This window comes from Lepisma saccharinum, chromosome 10, assembly GCF_977018435.1.
Source record: "Lepisma saccharinum chromosome 10, izLepSacc3.1, whole genome shotgun sequence".
Taxonomy (NCBI): Eukaryota; Metazoa; Arthropoda; class Insecta; order Zygentoma; family Lepismatidae; genus Lepisma; species Lepisma saccharinum.
The window spans coordinates 76,538,232-76,557,960 of NC_139238.1; the positions used below are offsets into that span (position 1 = coordinate 76,538,232).

The 19,729-nt window shown below is 37.0% G+C and overlaps 1 protein-coding gene across 2 annotated transcripts in view; it reads left to right on the plus strand.

Moving 5' to 3' along the window:
- The first annotated feature begins 14,527 nt into the window (after positions 1 to 14,527).
- Positions 14,528 to 19,729, plus strand: part of LOC145993952 (protein O-mannosyl-transferase TMTC4-like) — a 77,853-nt gene continuing 72,651 nt past the window's right edge. The window contains exons 1-2 of one of the 2 annotated variants that reach the window (XM_083129928.1): positions 14,528 to 14,631; positions 18,478 to 18,665. In XM_083129928.1, coding sequence (XP_082986054.1) covers positions 18,542 to 18,665 — 124 coding nt within the window. In that variant the 5' untranslated portion in view covers positions 14,528 to 14,631; positions 18,478 to 18,541. Of the gene's footprint in view, positions 14,632 to 14,957; positions 14,977 to 18,477; positions 18,666 to 19,729 lie in introns of those variants that run through there. The other variant, XM_083129929.1, reaches the window with a different exon arrangement.

Sequence of the window (19,729 nt, forward strand, 5' to 3'; positions counted from 1 at the left end):
CTGTTTCAAACATCAATATCAAACATATGCCGAGATATTTTCACATACGTACTATTTTTAGTTTACTTTATGGGCACTGAGTTGCAATGCACAATGAATACTTTCTCTAAATTTTCAAATAAAAATGAAAAAGAAGTAAAAAAAAAACAAAAAAAAAAAACTGGAGTGAATATGGAAGTAAGAACGAATCCACTTCGAAAATGACTGTATATTTCTTGAAAAAGCAAAAATATGCTGAATATGACCGAAATTAAATCAATATATGCTCTATCACGCAGAAATGGCCAAATGTGTCAAAATATGACCTTAAAGCAGCTTAAATTAATTAATTTCTTCATAATATGAATTTCGATATGTTTATGGAACACATCACGCTTACCAAAAATAATATGCTAAGTCATGAAAATCCTAGCCATAGTAAGCATTATTTGAAACTCGGAACGACAAGATACCCCCGCTTCTTAAAGGAGCCACAGAAGAGTTATTTGTTGCTTTGAGGCGCGTTGTTCGCTTTCATCTGCTGCGAGCGGTAGGCAAGAAAATTCTGTGCATGCCGTTGCGTGCAGATTGGAGAAACGTTGCACGAATTTGCCCTGCGTCCAAGAACCACTCAATCACGCGATTCCATCTGGTATGTGGCTCCGCATAAATGCAGGGAATGAAATAACCATGTGCGTCCTTTTCGGGTCTGTGGAGTTGTCAGTAAAAGTACACGCAGAATGAAATACTCTTGAACTTCATCTAATCGTTACCCTCATCGCCCTGATCAGACAGCTATCTGGAACCATGGACGTCCGCAGGATTTTTTCCAGGGAGGGGCAAGGAAGGTATATTTTTCCAGGGGGACAAACAAGGCACATTCTCTCCAAAAATAGTGCTGTTCCCTAAAAAAACATTGCTTATATTTGAATTTATGGTGATCATGCAATAATTAACACATATTATTGTGGCTGAAATGAAATTATATGTGTGAAATACATAATTTTTGATTGACTTGCATTTTTTAGCGGGGGCACAGCCCACCCTTGCCCCCCTTCCGGGCGCCCATGTCTGGAACTATATTTCAGTAAGGCAACTAAGTGCCTACCATGTAATAATAACACTTGTTTATAATTAATGGGTCAGTAAGATAAATATGTATATTAATAATATTACTATTAAAATGGATATGAATAATGATAATAGTAATTATTATTATTACATGAACAGGTAAAAAGATGATATGTGAAACAGCCATAGGCGTGCGCACGGTGGGCAAGGGGGGGCAATCGCCAACCCTAATCATGGACGTCCGCAGATTTTTTCCACGAAGCGACAAGCAGGGTATTTTTCCATGGGCATATTACCCCCATAATAGTGTTGCCCCATTAAACAAAAAAAAAACACCCCTTGAATTTGAAATTATCGCATTCATATAAATCAAATTATACGTGTGAAACATATACTTTTAGGTTGACATTCGATTTCTAAGGGGGAGGTGTGGCCATCCTTGCCACCCCCCCCCCCCTCCCCAGACGTTCATGTCCCTCCTTCATTATTGTGCTTTCACCTAGAAATTTAGTGGAGAGGTATCTTATCGCCGTTATTAAACGATTAAGCATTTTCAAGCCGATTCAAGTTCAAAGCAACTACGGGGGAAGGGCGCAACCACAAGGGGCAATGGGCATTGCCCCTCCCAAACCTTGGACCAAAATCAATTCTAGAGGGGCAAGGGGGCCAAACATTGAGGTAAAAGAAAACAAGACTAGTAGAATCTAATAGTAGCAGGACAAAAGGATACTTAAGATGGAATTAGTTTTCACGTCTTTCTTGCATTATTTCTTCCAGACGGCCAAGAGCACCTGTAGGGGGACACAGAGGGGTAATTGCCCCCTCGATATCAAATTCTATATACAAATAAAAATACATTCCGCCAAACGATCTAAATGAAAAAAAATGTAGAAGAGAATGCCATGGCGCCCCATGAAATTTTTGTGCCATATTAAATTAATATTGTTTTCAGTTTGCAAAAATTTGGATCTACAATTTTTTTTGCTCGGTTCGCTCGCATTTTTCTTGTTTTCTGTACTGCATTGTAAATTACCAGAGAGAGAAGTTAACTACTTAGCACTTCAGACTCTTGGTGCTAAACAGTTTTGTCTTAAATGTACTATGGACACAATTGTTTGGAGAAGAAAGAGCACGGCACATTTCAGAGACAATTAATTTATTCGTTATGCTGCCTCTATGTTGCTGCATTATGTATGTATATATATACTCATTTATCACTGCATTGATGGGTATGTATATATATATATATATATATATATATATATATATATATATATATATATCACTAAAACAGTGATGAGATGAGGTTTTTCTTTCCCTACTAAATTTTCATCAACGCTTTGCCCCCCCCCCTAATCAGAGGATCTGCGCACTCCAAAATGGTAAACTGGGACCATTTTTAAAGGTGGTTTCCAACTACTACTTGGTTATTTCCCGACTTCTTTACTGCTTTCATTTAAAAATGTTGATTTTCTAAAAATTTCGGAGGGGGCTGTAGTCCCATCAGCTCCCCCATGCGTACGCCAGTATTTCACCCGATAATGTCTGTCAAAATTATGTAACTTTTAAATTACGGATCATAAGCCGAAAATATTAACGCTTTTTTTGCAAATACCGTAATTGCTTCAGTGTGTGTTTATGTGCAAGTGGATAGTTTATTGATTCTCAATCTTAGCTCTTAGGAATGTTTCTTTTCAGCGTATCAATTCTTTTAGTGTTCAAATAATATCTATTATTGGCATTTTTGAAGTTGGAAATTTCTGATACTCATCCACAACAGCAGAATAAAAAAATAATACGTACTGCAGTTAGACTTGTCAACTTTAAAGAATACACTTTCGGGAGGTTCTTTACAGCCATCAAACCGTTTATATTAAAATATTTTGAAAAATAATGCCCTGAATATGAGCTGCAATCTGTTTGTGGTCTTGCTACTGTGAATACAAAATTGAATCAACTTGTTCAAAACGACCTACACTCACTCCCGGGAATCTCATACACAAATTACGAAATCATGTCATCACTTTCGCGTAATCATCAAGTCACTTTTTGGACTGCTTCAATCTTGTGCTAATGTTTCATTGCGTTGTTCCCTATCACATACATTCATCCTTAACCTGGCTTCCGTCTGCCCCAGATGTTTCGTTTGGTTAAAATCGCATTGCAACACACCATTGTGGATAACGAACTGTAACATTTCTTTATCAACTTGGACTTCTTCGAAACAGTTCTTTAAAAAGGAAAAAAAGTCGGAACATGCTACGTAGACATGAAACCTTTAAACCTTTAAAAATGGCATTCACAATACATTAAATAATTTCTCGACCATGACCTGATGCATAGGCGCCGACTCCATGGGGCTTGGGGGGGCTCGAGCCCCCCCAATGTTATCGATGTGGGGGCAGAGCCCCCACAAATAATTTTGCTTAAGAGAATCTAATGTATTATATTGCTTCTCTTGTAAACTTTACTCTGAATTGTGCCACATGAACTTAACTTTAAATACACATTTGAAATGTTCTAGACCATCAACTTTGGGGGGCTGAGACCGCTAAATCATCAACTTTGGGGGGGGGCCTATGGCCAGAGACAGCAAAACACATGACTTATTACTATATACTAAGTATATAATTATGAGTATTGTTAAAATTTTTACTAAAAAGAGTTTCAAAATAAGATGTGCATGAACTAGGAGAGTGGATGGGACATTCGGGCTACAAATGGCTCTCACATGACATTCAGAACGAGATCATTGATATATAAGGGAGATCTGTTTTGCGCTCCGTGGTAGCAGATATTAAAAGTCGGGAATATTTTGCTATTATGGTTGACGAAACTTGTGACATATCCATCCGTGAACAATTGACATTTTACATTCGAACTGTAAATGAAAATTTTAATATTTTTGAGGAATTCATGGGCTTTTACGAGATTCCGAACACTGAAGCCAAAACTTGAAAAAGGTAGGGAGGGAGTCATTCATTAATTTATTTCAGTGATCAGAGCCCCCCCCCCCCCAATAATTTTGACAAGTCGGCGCCCCTGACCTGATGATATTTTAAAAGCAACTCAAGTTCCTGTTGCATTTCGACATGGCATGAAGAGAAAAGAAAGAACAACTAACAATGCTGACAAAACAAAGACGTAGCCCTCATCTTTGCAGAGACTGTCCCCAGTACAAGAAAGTAAACGCAGCTTCTCTTTGAGATTAGAAACAATGGGCTGCCTCCTGTAAGCGTAAGGTCGAAGATTTTTGCAGTGAGGTTAACAATACTGCTCTTAATGTAAACAGAAAAACAGAAAAAAAATACTAAAAAACAGACCCATTGTTAAGCTAGTGTTGGTTACAGTTCTGCAACATGTTTGATTTCGTTCTTTCTTTCTGCTACAATTACTAGAATAACATTTATAAATACTGTAATGCAGTCTTACTATGCTGATATGTAATGCCATAGGACAGGTGATTATGACGCTTGACATTCAGAAAAATCGGAATGCGAGATTTGGGAAACTGTAGTTCATGTAAGGAACGTATTTTAATTTAAAGTTCTAAATTTTTTCCATATTTTTACATACATAAAAGATGCAAAATTTTATCTGAGAAAGGGTAAATTTAATGATATTATTACCGAATTACTTATCATTACGTGAATAGTTGACACAACTACATATGACAACCAAACCTAACTGACCTAACCTGTACTAAACTATACATCAACTAGCCCAACCCCCTGTGCATTGCACCGTGCTATGAAGATACACAGGTAGTGTGGAAAGTAGGGCTCTACAATTCTCGATCTTGAACACACTGGAGGTGGTGTAATAAGCACCACGCTGAAGCCCATATTTTTTTCAAGTACGCAAATGTTGAGGTTAATTTGTCGAATATATTTCAGGGTAACACTTTACTATACCTGAGACAGATTTCTTCAAATTTACAGGAGAAAGTACTTACGCAAATCATTTTCTGTAGCGTTGTTGATGTTCGGGAATGTAATTTTGATTCATTTTAATGCGAATGCATGTGGTTTTGTACGAAAATCTATTTCCGACGTGCTATTGCTGCTGCCGCCATTTGCTTCCTGCATGAGAGCACAATACGCTCTCGTATTGTCCGTATATGCTAAATTGAACGAAAGGAGTGCTAATGGAACCAAACCTAACAGGCCTAACCTAACCTAGTAGGCATACCTCGTCCCCGTGATGGTTTGTGGGGCTATCGTGAATTTTTGGGCTAACGTCAATGTTTTTTCTGGCTCAAGGAACGATCAACGGTAAGCTATCGCCATGTGTGTGGAAATAAACAACAACAGTAAGTACTCGTAAATGTAAGAAATATACATTACTTTCCTAACAAATTCAATTATTTCACCTAAATAAGTGTTCCGGAATGCAGAATAGTACGTTAGCAATGTAAAAAAGTGCGAAAGAAATGATTCCCAGGTGTCTCAGGTATAGTAAAGTAGTACCTATTTCAGTTTGTACAAAGTCGCATGCTTTGAATGATAACTTTTAAAACGCTGTTTACAAAAATATGCTAACAAAAAAAAAACAGATTTCTCCCATTATAGTTATGCTCTATGTAGAATTAAATGCTAGTAGAGATAGAAGCAACCGGGAGAAAATGTGACATGGGAATTTGTTTGCTCACAAATGTTTTTACTTATTAGCTCTAGGAAAGACTAAAAAAGAGACATTTAAAATACTGGTAAATATGCGATATCGCCCGGACGGATTTCTTCAAATTTACAGGAGAAAGTACTTACTGAAATGAGTTTCTTTAGCATTCTGGACGTTCTTGGAGGTATTTTCTTTCACGGAAAGTAAAAACTCCGTAGTTTAATGCTGCCGAACAAGAATTAATCACTTTTTACGTAAGAAATTGGCATTGCCTGCCACATTATGCCGTGTGCGTGCAGATGGCGCCGCGCGTTCTTTTTTCGATGAATTTAGGGGTGAAATGAGTGCTAATGGAACCTAACCTAACAGGCCTAACCTAACCTTGTGTGAATGGTTTGTGGGGCTAACGTCAATGGTTTGTGGGGCTACCCATGGATGGATTTTGGGGCTAACGTCAATGGTTTGTGGGGCTACCCGTGGATGGTTTTTGGGCCTAACGTGCATGGTTTGTGGAGGTAAGGCATAACTTCACCTTAAAGAATGTTCCGCAAGGCAAAATAGGTAAGTACCAGTGGTAAAATTAAGGAAATAAATGAGTGAAAGGTGTCCGGGCGTTATCGCATATTTACCAAAATACTTTTTAAACTCAAGAATGATAATTAAAAATACAATTTCCATACTTTAATCTTTGAATCTGGAATGAATTGGGAACGACAGAGCGGAAGCAATACTTATAATCAACATTCATTAATTAAAAACTCCCTGTGCAATTGGTGTGATACGACAATACCAATACTTAGTAACTAATAACGTACCTTCCTATATGAAATTATCAAATAGATGATATGTATACACTTTTCAATTTTAAATGCGTCAATTTTTTTTACACAGAGACACAATACACCGCACCATTCAATTCTTCTTCTTCTTCTTCTTCTTTTGTCCCTGTCAGCATTATCTTGTCGACTTTGGACATCGTTATTGTTTTTTTTTTAATTTCTTTTAATGTTTTCTTCTAAAGTTGGCAGTTAGTCTCACAAATTAATCGGAATCACAAATATATAACAATTATGATAAATAATTCACTTTTTTTGTCCATTTTGCTGTTTCTTAAAAATCACTTTATATTTCAAGTCTACATTTTCGAGAATATGCATACAGCATCCATATTAATGAAGGGGATAAATCTGTTAAAATGGATGATAGTGATATTGGAAATGGAATTTTTAAACGTTGAAAACCTTTGTAGAGTATGATTTGTTGATCTGAATAGATTGGACATTCTAGAATTAAATGTTGAGCATCAGGATTATTATTGCCACATTTACAATTTTCTTGAGTTTTAATTTTTATTTTTGCTAAATGTGCTGGTGTACGTACGTGTCCTGTTCTTAATCTATTAATAAAAACTATGACTTGCCGTGGGAGTGTGTATGAATTGAACCAAGGGACTTTAGATTTAAATTCTGCAATCCATCTATATGTGTTGCCCACAAACTTAAATTGATCTTTGCACCATTCATTCCATTGTTCCATAAGTTTGATAATAAATCAGTATACATTAACCTATTGAAACTTATGAGTTGTAAATCTCTGGCCTGTTTAGCGTATATGTCCACTCTATCATTTCCTACATTAGTATCATGTGCTTTGACATAACTGAATTGTATGTCAATGTTTCTTTTGCAAGCAAGTTGAATTTGTTGAATAATTAAAATAATAAGATATGATTGGTGACATAATTTGGGATAGGATGTAGATAATGCTTGAAGAACACTCAGCGAATCTGTAAGGAGAAGGATTTTTTTAAAGTCTTCCGCTATTCCATATTGTAAGGCTTTGTATAGGGCGTAACTTTCCGCAGTAAAAATAGATGAATCTATAGGTAATCTAAATTGTTGATAAATGTTTTTCTCTGGGATGTAATAGGCACATCCTACACTATTGTTATTCTTAGAACCATCGGTGTAAATCATTACATGCATTGGCCATTTTTCTCTGTACAATGCATGTAAACCTAGATCTCTGAAGTGGATTGAACATTGAATATATAATGGAATATCTAGTTGATAGATCAAAGGATGTAAGAGAGTGAAAGTATTAGATCGAAGTTCTGGAAATAAGTAATGACAGTATACAAGGAAATATGAGGTGGTATGAGGATTTATTACATCGGCTTCAGCCCATTGTTTTTGTATTTCAAACAATTTATTAAATGGATGAGGATGATTTCCCATGATTTAAGGAGGAATTTTATTGTTAATTGAATCCGCCTGTGACTCAAAGAAGTCTCTTTACTCTCCATATAAACACTTACATTCGGGCTTGATTGCATAAGACCTAGACAAATTCTCAATGCTTTTCTTTGTAATATATCTATTTTGTCGAGTAGATTGGATTTTGCTCCCCCGTAGCTGAAAGCTGCATAGTCGAAAAATGAGCGAAAGCAATTTCTATAAAAGAGAAGTAAAATTTTTGGGTGGCCTCCCCATTTTGTTGTTGTCATGCTACGAATTATGTTTAAAAACTTTTGACCTTTGTTTAATAAATATAAAATGTGTGTATTCCATGTAAAACGTCTATCAAAATGTACACCTAAATATTTGTGAGAATCTGTCACTGGGATGTCAGAAATTTGTAAAATATTATTGGGATAACTATCTGTGCGTTTGTTATTAAAGCAAATGATTTTGGATTTATTTTCACTAAGGGTTAATCCTGCGTTATGAAACCATTCTCTAATGGTGTTAATTAATCTCTGTGTTTTAATTATACCTTGGGTTGCATCATCTGTAGTACAGTAAAAACAGAAATCATCTGCGTATTGTACTATCTGGAACGGATAAAGAGGTAAGGAGTGAATTTCATTTGTGTAAATATTAAATAATAAAGGACTTAAAGGTGCACCTTGGGGAATTCCTATGCTAGTGAAACGAGGGTCACTAATTGTTTCTGAGAACCATCCATATATCTTTCTATTGGAATATAGGTTCCATATGATTAACGATAATTGAGGATGAATGAAAAGATTTTCTAATTTGTTACAAAGCATATGTAAATTGATAGAATCATATGCTTTTTCCACATCTATAAAAAGACTATAACAGTGTGAACGACTAATTTTGCTATTTTGAATTGCAGTGCTTAGGATAGCTATTGCATCTTGACTGCCATAATTGATTCTAAAGCCAAGTTGAGTAGGATAAAAGAAACGATGACGTTCTAGTGTCCAGGTAATTCTGAGGTATATCGTTCGTTCGAATATTTTTTCCAAAACTGAAATTAACATTATGGGTCTGTAAGATGTAGCACAATGTGGTGATTTATTTGCTTTTAAAACTGGGAGAACTATATAATCTTTCCACTCCCTCGGTACTATACCGGTACGGAATATGTTATTGTAAAAAGATACAAGAATATCTAAACCTGCTTTAGGTAGATATTTTATGGCTTGGTATGGTATTCCATCTAAACCTGGTGCAGTGGGTTTAATATTATTAATTATGTTTTTTAATTCCTCTGTAGAAATGGGAGGGAATTCAAGTGAAAAGTTAGAAATATTTTCCTCTATTTTTTTATATGGAAGGTGTACTGATGGTGGAGCCAAAAGCATTAAAAATTGATCTTGCCAACTATTATCTATAGGTTTTCTACGAGGTGGACATGGTTTACGTAAGGAATTAAATTTATGCCACACATTTCGGGATGATTCCTGCATGTCTATTGAATTGCAATATTTAATCCACGCTTCACGTTTTGCTTGTAGAAATATTTTTTTTCCTTGTGCTATTGATTTTTTCCATAATATTCGATTTTCAAGGGTAGGATATGAAGCAAAATGATTCTCACTCCTTTTTCGGTTGGCTTTTGCTGTCTTGCACTCCGAAGTCCACCAATGAATTTTTGGAAAAATTAGTCGTGAAAAATTTACTCTTTTTCGTGAACTGAGAATGTCTAAAACTTCTGTGATATATTGGAGTAGTGTATAGTATGAAACCGATTGAGAGGAATTTATTTGTTCTTTAAGTATATAAGAATCTATTAAAATTGTATATGATTCCCATGATACATTATTAATTTTCCAGCGATTTATGGGAAATATGATATGTTGAATTGGTTGTGAGGATATAAGATGTGAATGAATGTCACACCATTCAAAATGTCAAAACATTCGACAATTTGCGCCGTTCAATAGTACCAGCTCCAATTAAGTCTTCATTTTAAATTCAGCGTTAACACTGAGTAGAATGGGACATAAGAGTATTACCAGGCAAATTGTCCATCACCATGTTCATGTTTATTCACTTTATTTTACAAAATGCAAGATCCAGCACTTGGAACAAAACCTCAAGAAAGCAATTAAGTGGACTTTAATTAGAGTAATTTTGAAAGATGACAGTGGCACCACCACCAAGGGGTCCAACGGTCAAACTGAGAATTATTTGCTATTGTTAGGCATAGACGTAACTTGATGGGTTTTTCGTTAGCCTCCTGGGACCTTAGGGTCAAAGCAGTGGCGTAGCGGCCGCCCCCGCGAGGTGTAGGGGGCCCGCAATGTTCTCTCTCTGTGCTCCTGAAATTTTATATAATCCCAGAAATTCAAAAGATAGTGTCGCATATTAAAAAAAAAGATTTACGAAACAGAAATCTGGTTCACAGTAATATATCATATTACGACGTCTGCGATAATAAGCAGCGGCGTATTGTCTCAGTCAGAGGCCGGGCAACTTGACATATGGGCTTCCTCCGAAGTGCAGAATTAACTTACTCACAGATGGCAATCGAGAGGAAAGTTCTCTCATCTCATAATTTTATAGCTACGCAGTTTGTCGTAAAAGTAGTGTAGTGTTACAGTACAGTTATGAATCCAGTAGAAAGATTCAGTTGCTCAGACCTCAACCAGTCGATGCCCTAATTCTTACACAATACCTAAACAAACAAACCTGATAATCCATATTTTTTTTTACCAGTAATATTGGTTTTACATGTGATATTTAAAATGTAACTTCCCAACAAATATTTTCAAGGGGGGCCCCAGACTTATTATGAAATTGAAATAAGATCCGAGATAAATTTCCCACATTGTCCACACCTGTTACGTTTTACTTCAAAGGAGCCCAAAAACTCAGGAAGTGGAGCCCCTATCCCACCACGCAGGGTGTACAGTGCTCGAAGTGAAAATTCCTATTATAGCTGTGAATTTGCTTGTTCGAGTTATGGGAAAGAAGGAAGGATCCTTGAATGGATCAACGTGAAGACACTGCAGAAGGTGGAGGAGGATGCTTATGCAAATTATCCTAGCTGGGGGGATGCTTTATGATTTTTTTTTCTTAGCTGGGGGATAGCATCCCACTGCGTCCCTTACACCCCTCCCTCTCACACATACTCTTCGAGCACTGATGATCTATTAACAAAATGGTTCTTGTTTCATGAAAAAGTCTTTAAGAAATATTAGTGGTCTCTCGAAAAGAAATTTCAACGCTAAAATTATGAACAATAATATTGAGGCCCACTAACACCAAAATTAAACACCGTGTCCGTGCGACAACAACATGTGTGTGTGTGGGGGGGGGGGGGAGGAGACAAATTTTCAGTAAATAAAATTCCATTGTCGCTTTATTATCTATCTCTCAAGAGTCAAGACTGGAGTCCGCTGCTATTTCTTCGTAGCAGATTTCAATTGGACTTAGGTTACCATTGATAATCTAGATGTCCGGTTCAACCTCCATAAATGAAATGACAAATTTGCTTGAGTATATAACGCACTATTAGTATTAGAAGCGTAATGTGAGTAGCTCTTATGTTGAATCTTGACCTGGCACAGTGAGGGGATGACTTTTGGGGCTGGAGGCGCATTCACCTCAAAGTTAAAAGGAGTGTTTACTATCCTTGAAACAATTTCCCCAAACAGCATTTTTTAAATATGTGTATTATATGTAACCTAATTTTTAAAAAATGTTGCGAACAAAATATTTGGCTGCATGAAGCCTCCCCCTTCTCCAAAAAAGAATCCTTAAGTAAGAGAAAAAGAATCTAATTTCTTCTTTCAATTATTTATCAGGAATTCAGACCACCCTGATTTAGTTTCGAAAGCTGATATATATATATATATATATATATATATATATATATATATATATATATATATATATATATATAATCAAAGTCGATGACAAGTAATGGGAAAGCAGGGTACTTGCTGTAAAAGTTAATTTATTTTACAACGATTGGGGGGGGGGCTTTGGCATCATCTCGATAATCTTTTTTACACTAAGGGGCCCCCAATATTTTACTTGCAGGGGGCCCCAGAGAACTGCGCTACGCCACTGGGTCAAAGTAATTAAGATTTCGCAACTTTAACAGTAATTTAGTTCTGGATGCTGGAAGAAAACTTGTCGAAGTTAAGTCCCAAATTCGATTCTACGCCACAAAAAATTAGTCCCAAGTTACGACCATATTGCTAGAGGATGGGTAGGGTTGCTAATCACAGGAAAAATAACCGTATACGCGTTTGAAGGATCTCAATGCCATTCACTTCAGAATTTGACGTCTTTATTTCATCTAGATTTAGTACGCATTCCCATCATTATTCTTCCATCTAATGCTACTATTTTTACAGAAGCGTGCAGTAAGGAAAGGCGGGGCAAGCGCCGCTTGCGTTGCTTTTAAAAACACTTTTTATATCTGAAGTTCGTGTTTTTCAATGCATTTATACACATTAGAATGGAATTTATTTACTCTAAGATATTTACATTGCAGAATTTTCATTTCCCCTATTTTCTGTTCTTTTGTTTTGAAACATAATCCGGCTACACCCTTGAAGACGCTGGGCGATGCGGCACGACTGATCGCGTTAGAAGAAGAGGACTGCTCGCCTTTCTCCCCGCTTTTCGAGTGACTTATGCAGTTCTTGCATGGTCACTGTCCGTCTTCTTTCGCTAAGAAAAAAGACCGAGGGCAAGCAACACCAAGACCGCATCTGTCTTTGGCAAGGGTGTTGGAAAGAATTCGTCCACACTGGCCACAAGTGTTGCTAACTTCCAGAATTTTCTGTGCATCATTAGCACCACCTAACACGGTAGGATATTCATGTTTGAAACTCTATAGTAATCAACAACATTATGAAGTTAGCCAGTGATCACCAGTCGTATGCTATTTATAAGATATGAAATCACAGCCAGTACTTGAACATATTCGTCATGTGGTCAGTTACTCGGAAATATGCAGGGTATGTAACACTGCAGGCATGGGCGTCCGGAAGGGGGGCAAGGGGGGGGCACGCCCCCCCTGGAAAATGAATGTGTACCTAAAATTATATAATTCACACACAATTTCATTTCAATCACAGTAATTTATGTTAATTATTATAAATTCGTTGAAGAAACATGATAATTTCAGACTGAAACAGTGTTTTTTGAGGGGGCATCACTATTTTGGAGGGAAATGTGTGTCCTTTGCCCCCCCTGGAAAAAAAAATTGCCTAGCTTGCCCTTCCCGGGAAAAAATCCTGCGGACGTCCATGACTGCAGGTAGGGTAAAAAGGAAGGTTAATTTAGAAGCGTGGGTGCTGCGGATGCGTGTTGTTTTTTTGTTCTTTGTACCATGTTTTTGTACCTGGTGAGTAAAAGTATGATTCTACATTGAAAATTTTCACCATGGTTGACATACCAGAAGAGCCATCGATTTGCAGTGCTGCAGGTAAGGACTTGATTAGGGACCTTCTTTCAAAACCATTCAGTTTGAGAATGTATGGTGTAAAGTTGGAGCTTGTGATTGTGAAGCATGAGCGACCGTGTCCTGTGCATAACCAAACCACCTAAGAAAGATGGGAAATTTTCATTAGGCAGTTTAAAACTTCTCAGTACAACAATATTATGTGGTTACGTGGCAGCAATGATCTTAATAAATGATTTTGTTGGCCATGTGTTTTGTTCAATACAAATTTAGGACCATGGAACTTTACAGGCCACAGTGACTTGAGCAATTTTTATAAAGCAGTGCAAATACATGAACGTTCCCAGAATCACATCTGCGCTTGCATCCAACTGAAGACAAGTCATGATTCATAATTCTAGCCAAGTAAGAAACCGAAACCCGTCCGTTTATTTAAGATTGAAACTTTATGCTAATAGGATGTTTATTATTTTCAGGGTTAAAAAAGAACATAATTTAATTTACAGTTGCCCTCAAATATCAAGTAAATCAATATTTTCTTCATGGTTGAAATTTACAAGTTGATATCGAGAGGCTGTTTTTCTTCTTTAAAAACCGTGCAGCGAGGATTTAATTTTACGGTATATATGTACTTCACACACTCAAGCCCGATACTTCAACATTATGCACATTATTGTAAGTTGGGATGTGTGTAGGCCTATATTATATTTGAAATTGTTATAATTAACCGAAACGAAAAATTAAGCCATCGCTTGCCTATCACGAAAGGTCATGGCACGCCCCTGCTATTTTTATGATATTGATACTCGGTATTCATTCTATGGACTGTCAAATTTCCGCCGTCAACCATTCAACTATTCAACTTTCATCCCTGCAACGCCATCATTGAGACGTGTTTCTTCTGTCTTCACTGCCTGCCTTGACAGAGTGTCTCACTTATCGCACCAAACTCAAACACTTTCATGGTCAAGCGTCGTATTTCGTCTTCTGATTTGAGGCCAAATTCTTCCGTTGTTAAACTAAACGTAGTGTATTTATGCAGAGATTTAAACCTGACAAGCCTAATCTAAACATGAAAGCATACCGCGCTTACGTCAGAAGCTGAAATACGGCGCTTGACTAAGAAGGTGTTTGAGTTCGGTGCTATAAGTTATACCCGGACGGGTAGGGAAGTGTTTTCATGGTGGAATAACGCAGGAAGGATGGAAGTTGCGCTGTAGAATTCCTGTTTGTTGAATTAAAAGTATTATATACTTTAACATTCAAATATAATATGACCACGAGAAGGTTTGTACAAGGAAATAAAAAGTTTCTGAGCTGTGTATTCTGTGCTAGCTGTGTTTCGTTTCTTTAATAAGTCATGCATTTATTCAAGCCTAAGGCTATGACCTTTCATGTCGACAGAATCCTGGATATTTTCTGCACGCTAACAAGTAAAGTATGTTAATGCTGAGCCGGTTTGTATCTCCCATCGTTTTGCAGTCATTAAGTGTTTCCCAAAAGTAAGTGTTGCTCGTAATATAGTTGGTATCGTTGGATTATGGAATTTTGTTTATGGTAGTTTTACTTGTCTTCAAGAAATTACGTTGTTTATAAATACAAATGTGATGTGCCAAGCAGACAGGTAACAAAGTACGCAGGAATCCATTGTCATAAAGTGTAGTTTTCTAGTAATTACCGTAAACTGGTTGTGTAAAAAAGTATATAGGTCTACGTATAAATGTGTGTGCGTGTTTGACCTGTTGTAACAACTTTTTATACTTTTAGATGATGTGAAGACATCTTTGTTTATATTTTTTATAAGTCGGTCGTCTTCAACATGTAAACAAACCGTTATGGCAAAAACTAAAGCAACGGTTTCTTGATTTTTAGTTATGGGATTGCGACTAGTAGTTTGTCAAAATTATTCTCATAAATAAGAAATTAATCATGTAACCTAATATTAGGGGAACGTTGTAAATTATATATCAATTCTTTCATCATGAGAAAAAAACGTACGTGGAATATATATCTCGTCTCCCCTATAATTGTGCTACAGAATTTGCTGATTTTTATACATTTAAACATATATAAGTTCCCTCACAATTCTGTTGAATACTTGTATAAGATCAGAAGGTAAAATTTTCGTATCCCCAAAACGTATTTCTTCAATTTTACAGGAGAAAGTACTTACCGAAATGGGTTTATTTATACTTTAGGTCTTGGAAGTTTGTTTTCACCTCGTTGAAATTTTTTTGCTGATAAATCATGTAATTTTCGACATTAATGTCACTCCGATGCACGAAAGCTGTTCCCTTGATGTCCGTCTACTACGTGAACCAAATATTTGCGAGCGTTTCATGACGTCACAACCGGTCAGTGTTTCCAAATGCGCGGTTTTGTAACTGTGTAACAGTTCTAGAACGTAAATAAACGTGAGTTTATTATTTATTTATTAATTATTATTATTATTTATTAATCATTTCTGATTTCTGATTACGAACTTGCGACAACATGACGTGCACAGGATCAGTGGCGTGCTCAATGTGAGGTTGATGGGGTTTATAACCCCCCCCCCTCCTTTCGCCAAGTATCTCTAAGGCTATTTGTGAATGGTTCGTGGGGCTATTTATGAATTGGGTACTAGTTTACTATCCTTCGGACAGATTTCTTCATTTCTACAGAAGAAACTACTTACCGTAATAAGTTCCTGTAGTATTGTCTAACATCTGGAAGGTGTTTTGTGTGATGTGGGAATGTTTCATAGCGGAAATTCAACCATTGACGCATAGCCCCACGAACCATTTCTGGTAAGGTTAGGTTAGGTAGGGTCACAATAGGTTACAATAGTTAAAAATTGGTTCGAAAAAAAATATGCATAGCCCCACACACCATTCTCGCATAGCCCCACACAACATTCTCGCATTGCCCCACAAACCATTTGCGGAAACGTACGTTCTTCAGTTACAAAAACACTGTTAAAAAAAATTGATCAAAAAAACGTGGATACACGTTAAAAAATGATCCGCGAAGCAGATAGGTAAGTACAAATGTCAAAAATTGACGAAACTCAGAAGTTATAGGTGTCCGAAGGATAGTAAACATTTACCATGAATTGTTCGTGGGGCTATTTATGAATGGTTCGTGGGGCTATCCGTGAATGGTTCATGGGGCTATCCGTCAATGGTTCGTGGGGCTATTTATGAATGGTTTGTGGGGCTATCCGTGAATGGTTCGTGGGCTATCTGTCAATGGTTCGTGGGGCTATTTATGAATGGTTTGTGGGGCTATCCGTCAATGGTTCGTGGGGCTTTTTATGAATGGTTTGTGGGGCTATCCGTCAATGGTTCGTGGGGCTATTTATGAATGGTTTGTGGGGCTATCCGTGAATGGTTAGTGGGGCTATTTATTAATGGTTCGTGGGGCTATCCGTCAATGGTTCATGGGGCTATCCGTGAATGGTTCGTGGGGCTATCCGTGAATGGTTTGTGGGGTTTTCGAACCCGAAAAAAAAATTAATATTGAAAAACAAATTTAACTATGTTTCCTAACCTAACAGAACCTAACCTAAACTTGCCGTGCATGGTTCGTGGGGCTAATATTTATGAATGGTTCGTGGAGTTTTTGAACCTGGAATAAAATACAAAATCAGTAACACGAAAGTAGGTATTTTTCTATGAAGAAGGTTGCAACACTGCATAACCAGTGATCATGGACTACGCTAGTCAAGATTTCTCCGCCATATCGCGTGTAACGCAAGCGAAAGCGAACAAAATAAAAATACTCGATATTTCGAAAATTGAGATTATTTGCATGCAAAAAACGAAACACGAAATAGAAGAATCATTACGAATGCAGAATATGTAAGTATCAATGTGAAAAATACGAAAATAAGAGAATTAGAGACGTTTGGTGGTTACCAAAATTTTAATGATCAGAATTACCATTGGAATTGCAAACTTTGAAACTTAAAATGGTGAAGTCAGCTCTAGTACTGACTTCAACTAGTTGGTTGAACGTCATTTCCTTGCACCACCCTGACACTGGAGGCTCTGTTGTCACATTCTACACCCTCGATTTTGCAAGGAATTTTAAATATTTTCGTCCAAATTGAAGTTCCTTCTAAGAAAGGTAGTTTCAAACTAGCTATTGCGGAAGGTAATTTGGATACACCTGCACTGCACCGAGTGTCAAAAAGTGCAGCAAACTAGACGGGGCTATTTAACTGATAGAGCTCTGTACAATATAACCGAGAATATAGATGAAGAGTAAAATGTAGGGTACCAGTTTCATAGATCGGAGACACATTAAAATCGGATATTTTGTGTTTTGCATGGGTTCGCACTTACCAATTGTGTATTGCGGAACATAGTTCAAGGTGCCATTATGCTTTTTACACGAAAACAAACACAATTTTCCACATTCAGAGTGCTTTTTTTTTATTATTCCTTTGCTTCCAGAACACAAGATGGCGGGCACATCTTGACTCATGTTGTGGGGTGTGCAGTGTTTCAACTTTCTTCACCGAAAAATACCTACTATCGTGTTCGTCACCGGTGGAAATTATACATTATGCACGGGTAGCTGATGGATAGACCTACGAACCATACACGGATAGCCCCACAAACCATTCATGGATAGCCCCCCGAACCATTCACGGATAACCACACGAACCATTCACGGATAGCCCCATGAAGCATTTCCGATAAGGTTAGGTTAGGTTTGGTTACGTTAGGCAAGCATAGTAAAAAAAAAGGGGATTGAAACACTGACTTAAGTCATCAAACGTACGCAGCATCGGGTTGTCGTAGGGCAAGCAAATGAAAGCTATGGCAATTGTGCGTCGGTGAGATATTTCTCTTGAATAATACATGATTTCCTGGTCAATTATATTCCACGATGAAAGAAAATACCTCCACGAACGTTGTAAACCTTGGAGAAACTCATTTCCGTAAGTAGTTTCTTGTGTAAAATTGAACAAATGTGTCTCCGATGTATGAAACTGTTACCAAATGTAGTTAACAAAAGTTAACAAAGCATTTGGATCCATGCTGTAATGTGGAGCCACTAAAGAATTTAATTATTCAATTATACAGTTTATTAATAAATTTATTTGTTATGCAGTGTTTTAGTAATGTGTTATTTTCATTGTAGAATTGCATTATGAATCATGGCCATTTTGAATAGTGGAGGGCTAATATTTGATAGTCCGTAAAGGATGAATTTAAAATTCAAAGGATCTGGTACTTCTAATGGAGTTAATGGCACATATCCACATAATTGTTATCCGTATAAGGTGAAGAGGAACAAGGATCTTTGGGATGCTGTATTACCATTTCCAAGTAAGTGCAAATAAACAAAATGTCAACATTTTTGAAATAATATTCCTTTATATCATATGTTGAGAAAAATTATATATACGTGTGATATATTTAGAAGTTTTTTAAGCTGATCTGAAGACAAGGAAGTTATGATGAGTGCTGACAGGATTGTTGAAATTTGAAGCTTGGAGTAACTAGCACAGTTTAAAGTTTTATTTAACAGAGAAATAATGATTTGAGAAGTAGATGTTGCAAGCATCGATGCTTCCCAGCAAGTAGTTGTTCTTGGTTTATGGTTGTGTAAGACATGAAGTACTGGTGGATTTTCATGTGAAGCTAAAGGGGAGGGGGTTTGTTTTTTGTGTTTTACAGCAGATATTATGTGATCAGGTGTTGGAAGCATTTAGGGATGTTATTTTAATGCTAATCAATCTAAACTTGACCTACCTGTTTTATAAATGCTAAGAACTCTAAAGCTGACCTGTGCAACCTAATAAAAGCAGTTAGGGACATAATGCCCCCCTTCTCACCTCACCTCATGTGACATAGTAGCAGGAGTAGTAGTAGTGGTGGCGGTATGATGTTTTATCTTCCTTTGCACCACTTGTATGTTGAAGTAAGTGTTCATCACTAACTTTCTCATGAAGGAAATTTTTTTTTTTGTTTGGAAACTTGAAAATATGAGTCAACTAAAGTTTATGTCAACTTAGGATCAGAGCACTTCGAGTTCTGTCGGTCGCGGGGCTTCTTGAGTCAGTTGTCAACATGTTGCCAATCAGAGTTCCTTCCTGCCAAGGTCGTTCCTGCCTGTAAGTGTTGCCACCTATAAATTGGAACTTTGTCATCGTCATCAGACATGTTGCACCGGAAAATTACAATCTTAAGTGCAATGAAACCTGTAAAACATGCACACTCCACAGATATTTCTTTTGGGGGGTGGGCCCTCTGATAAAACATGAATATTCTCTAAATTCTTCGAGCGGACTGTGTAAAGCATTATAATACTCCAAAAACAACCTGCTCTGCAACACAAGAAAAATGCCTCATTAAACAATCAATGTGACTGTTAAGTTCAGCATGGCACA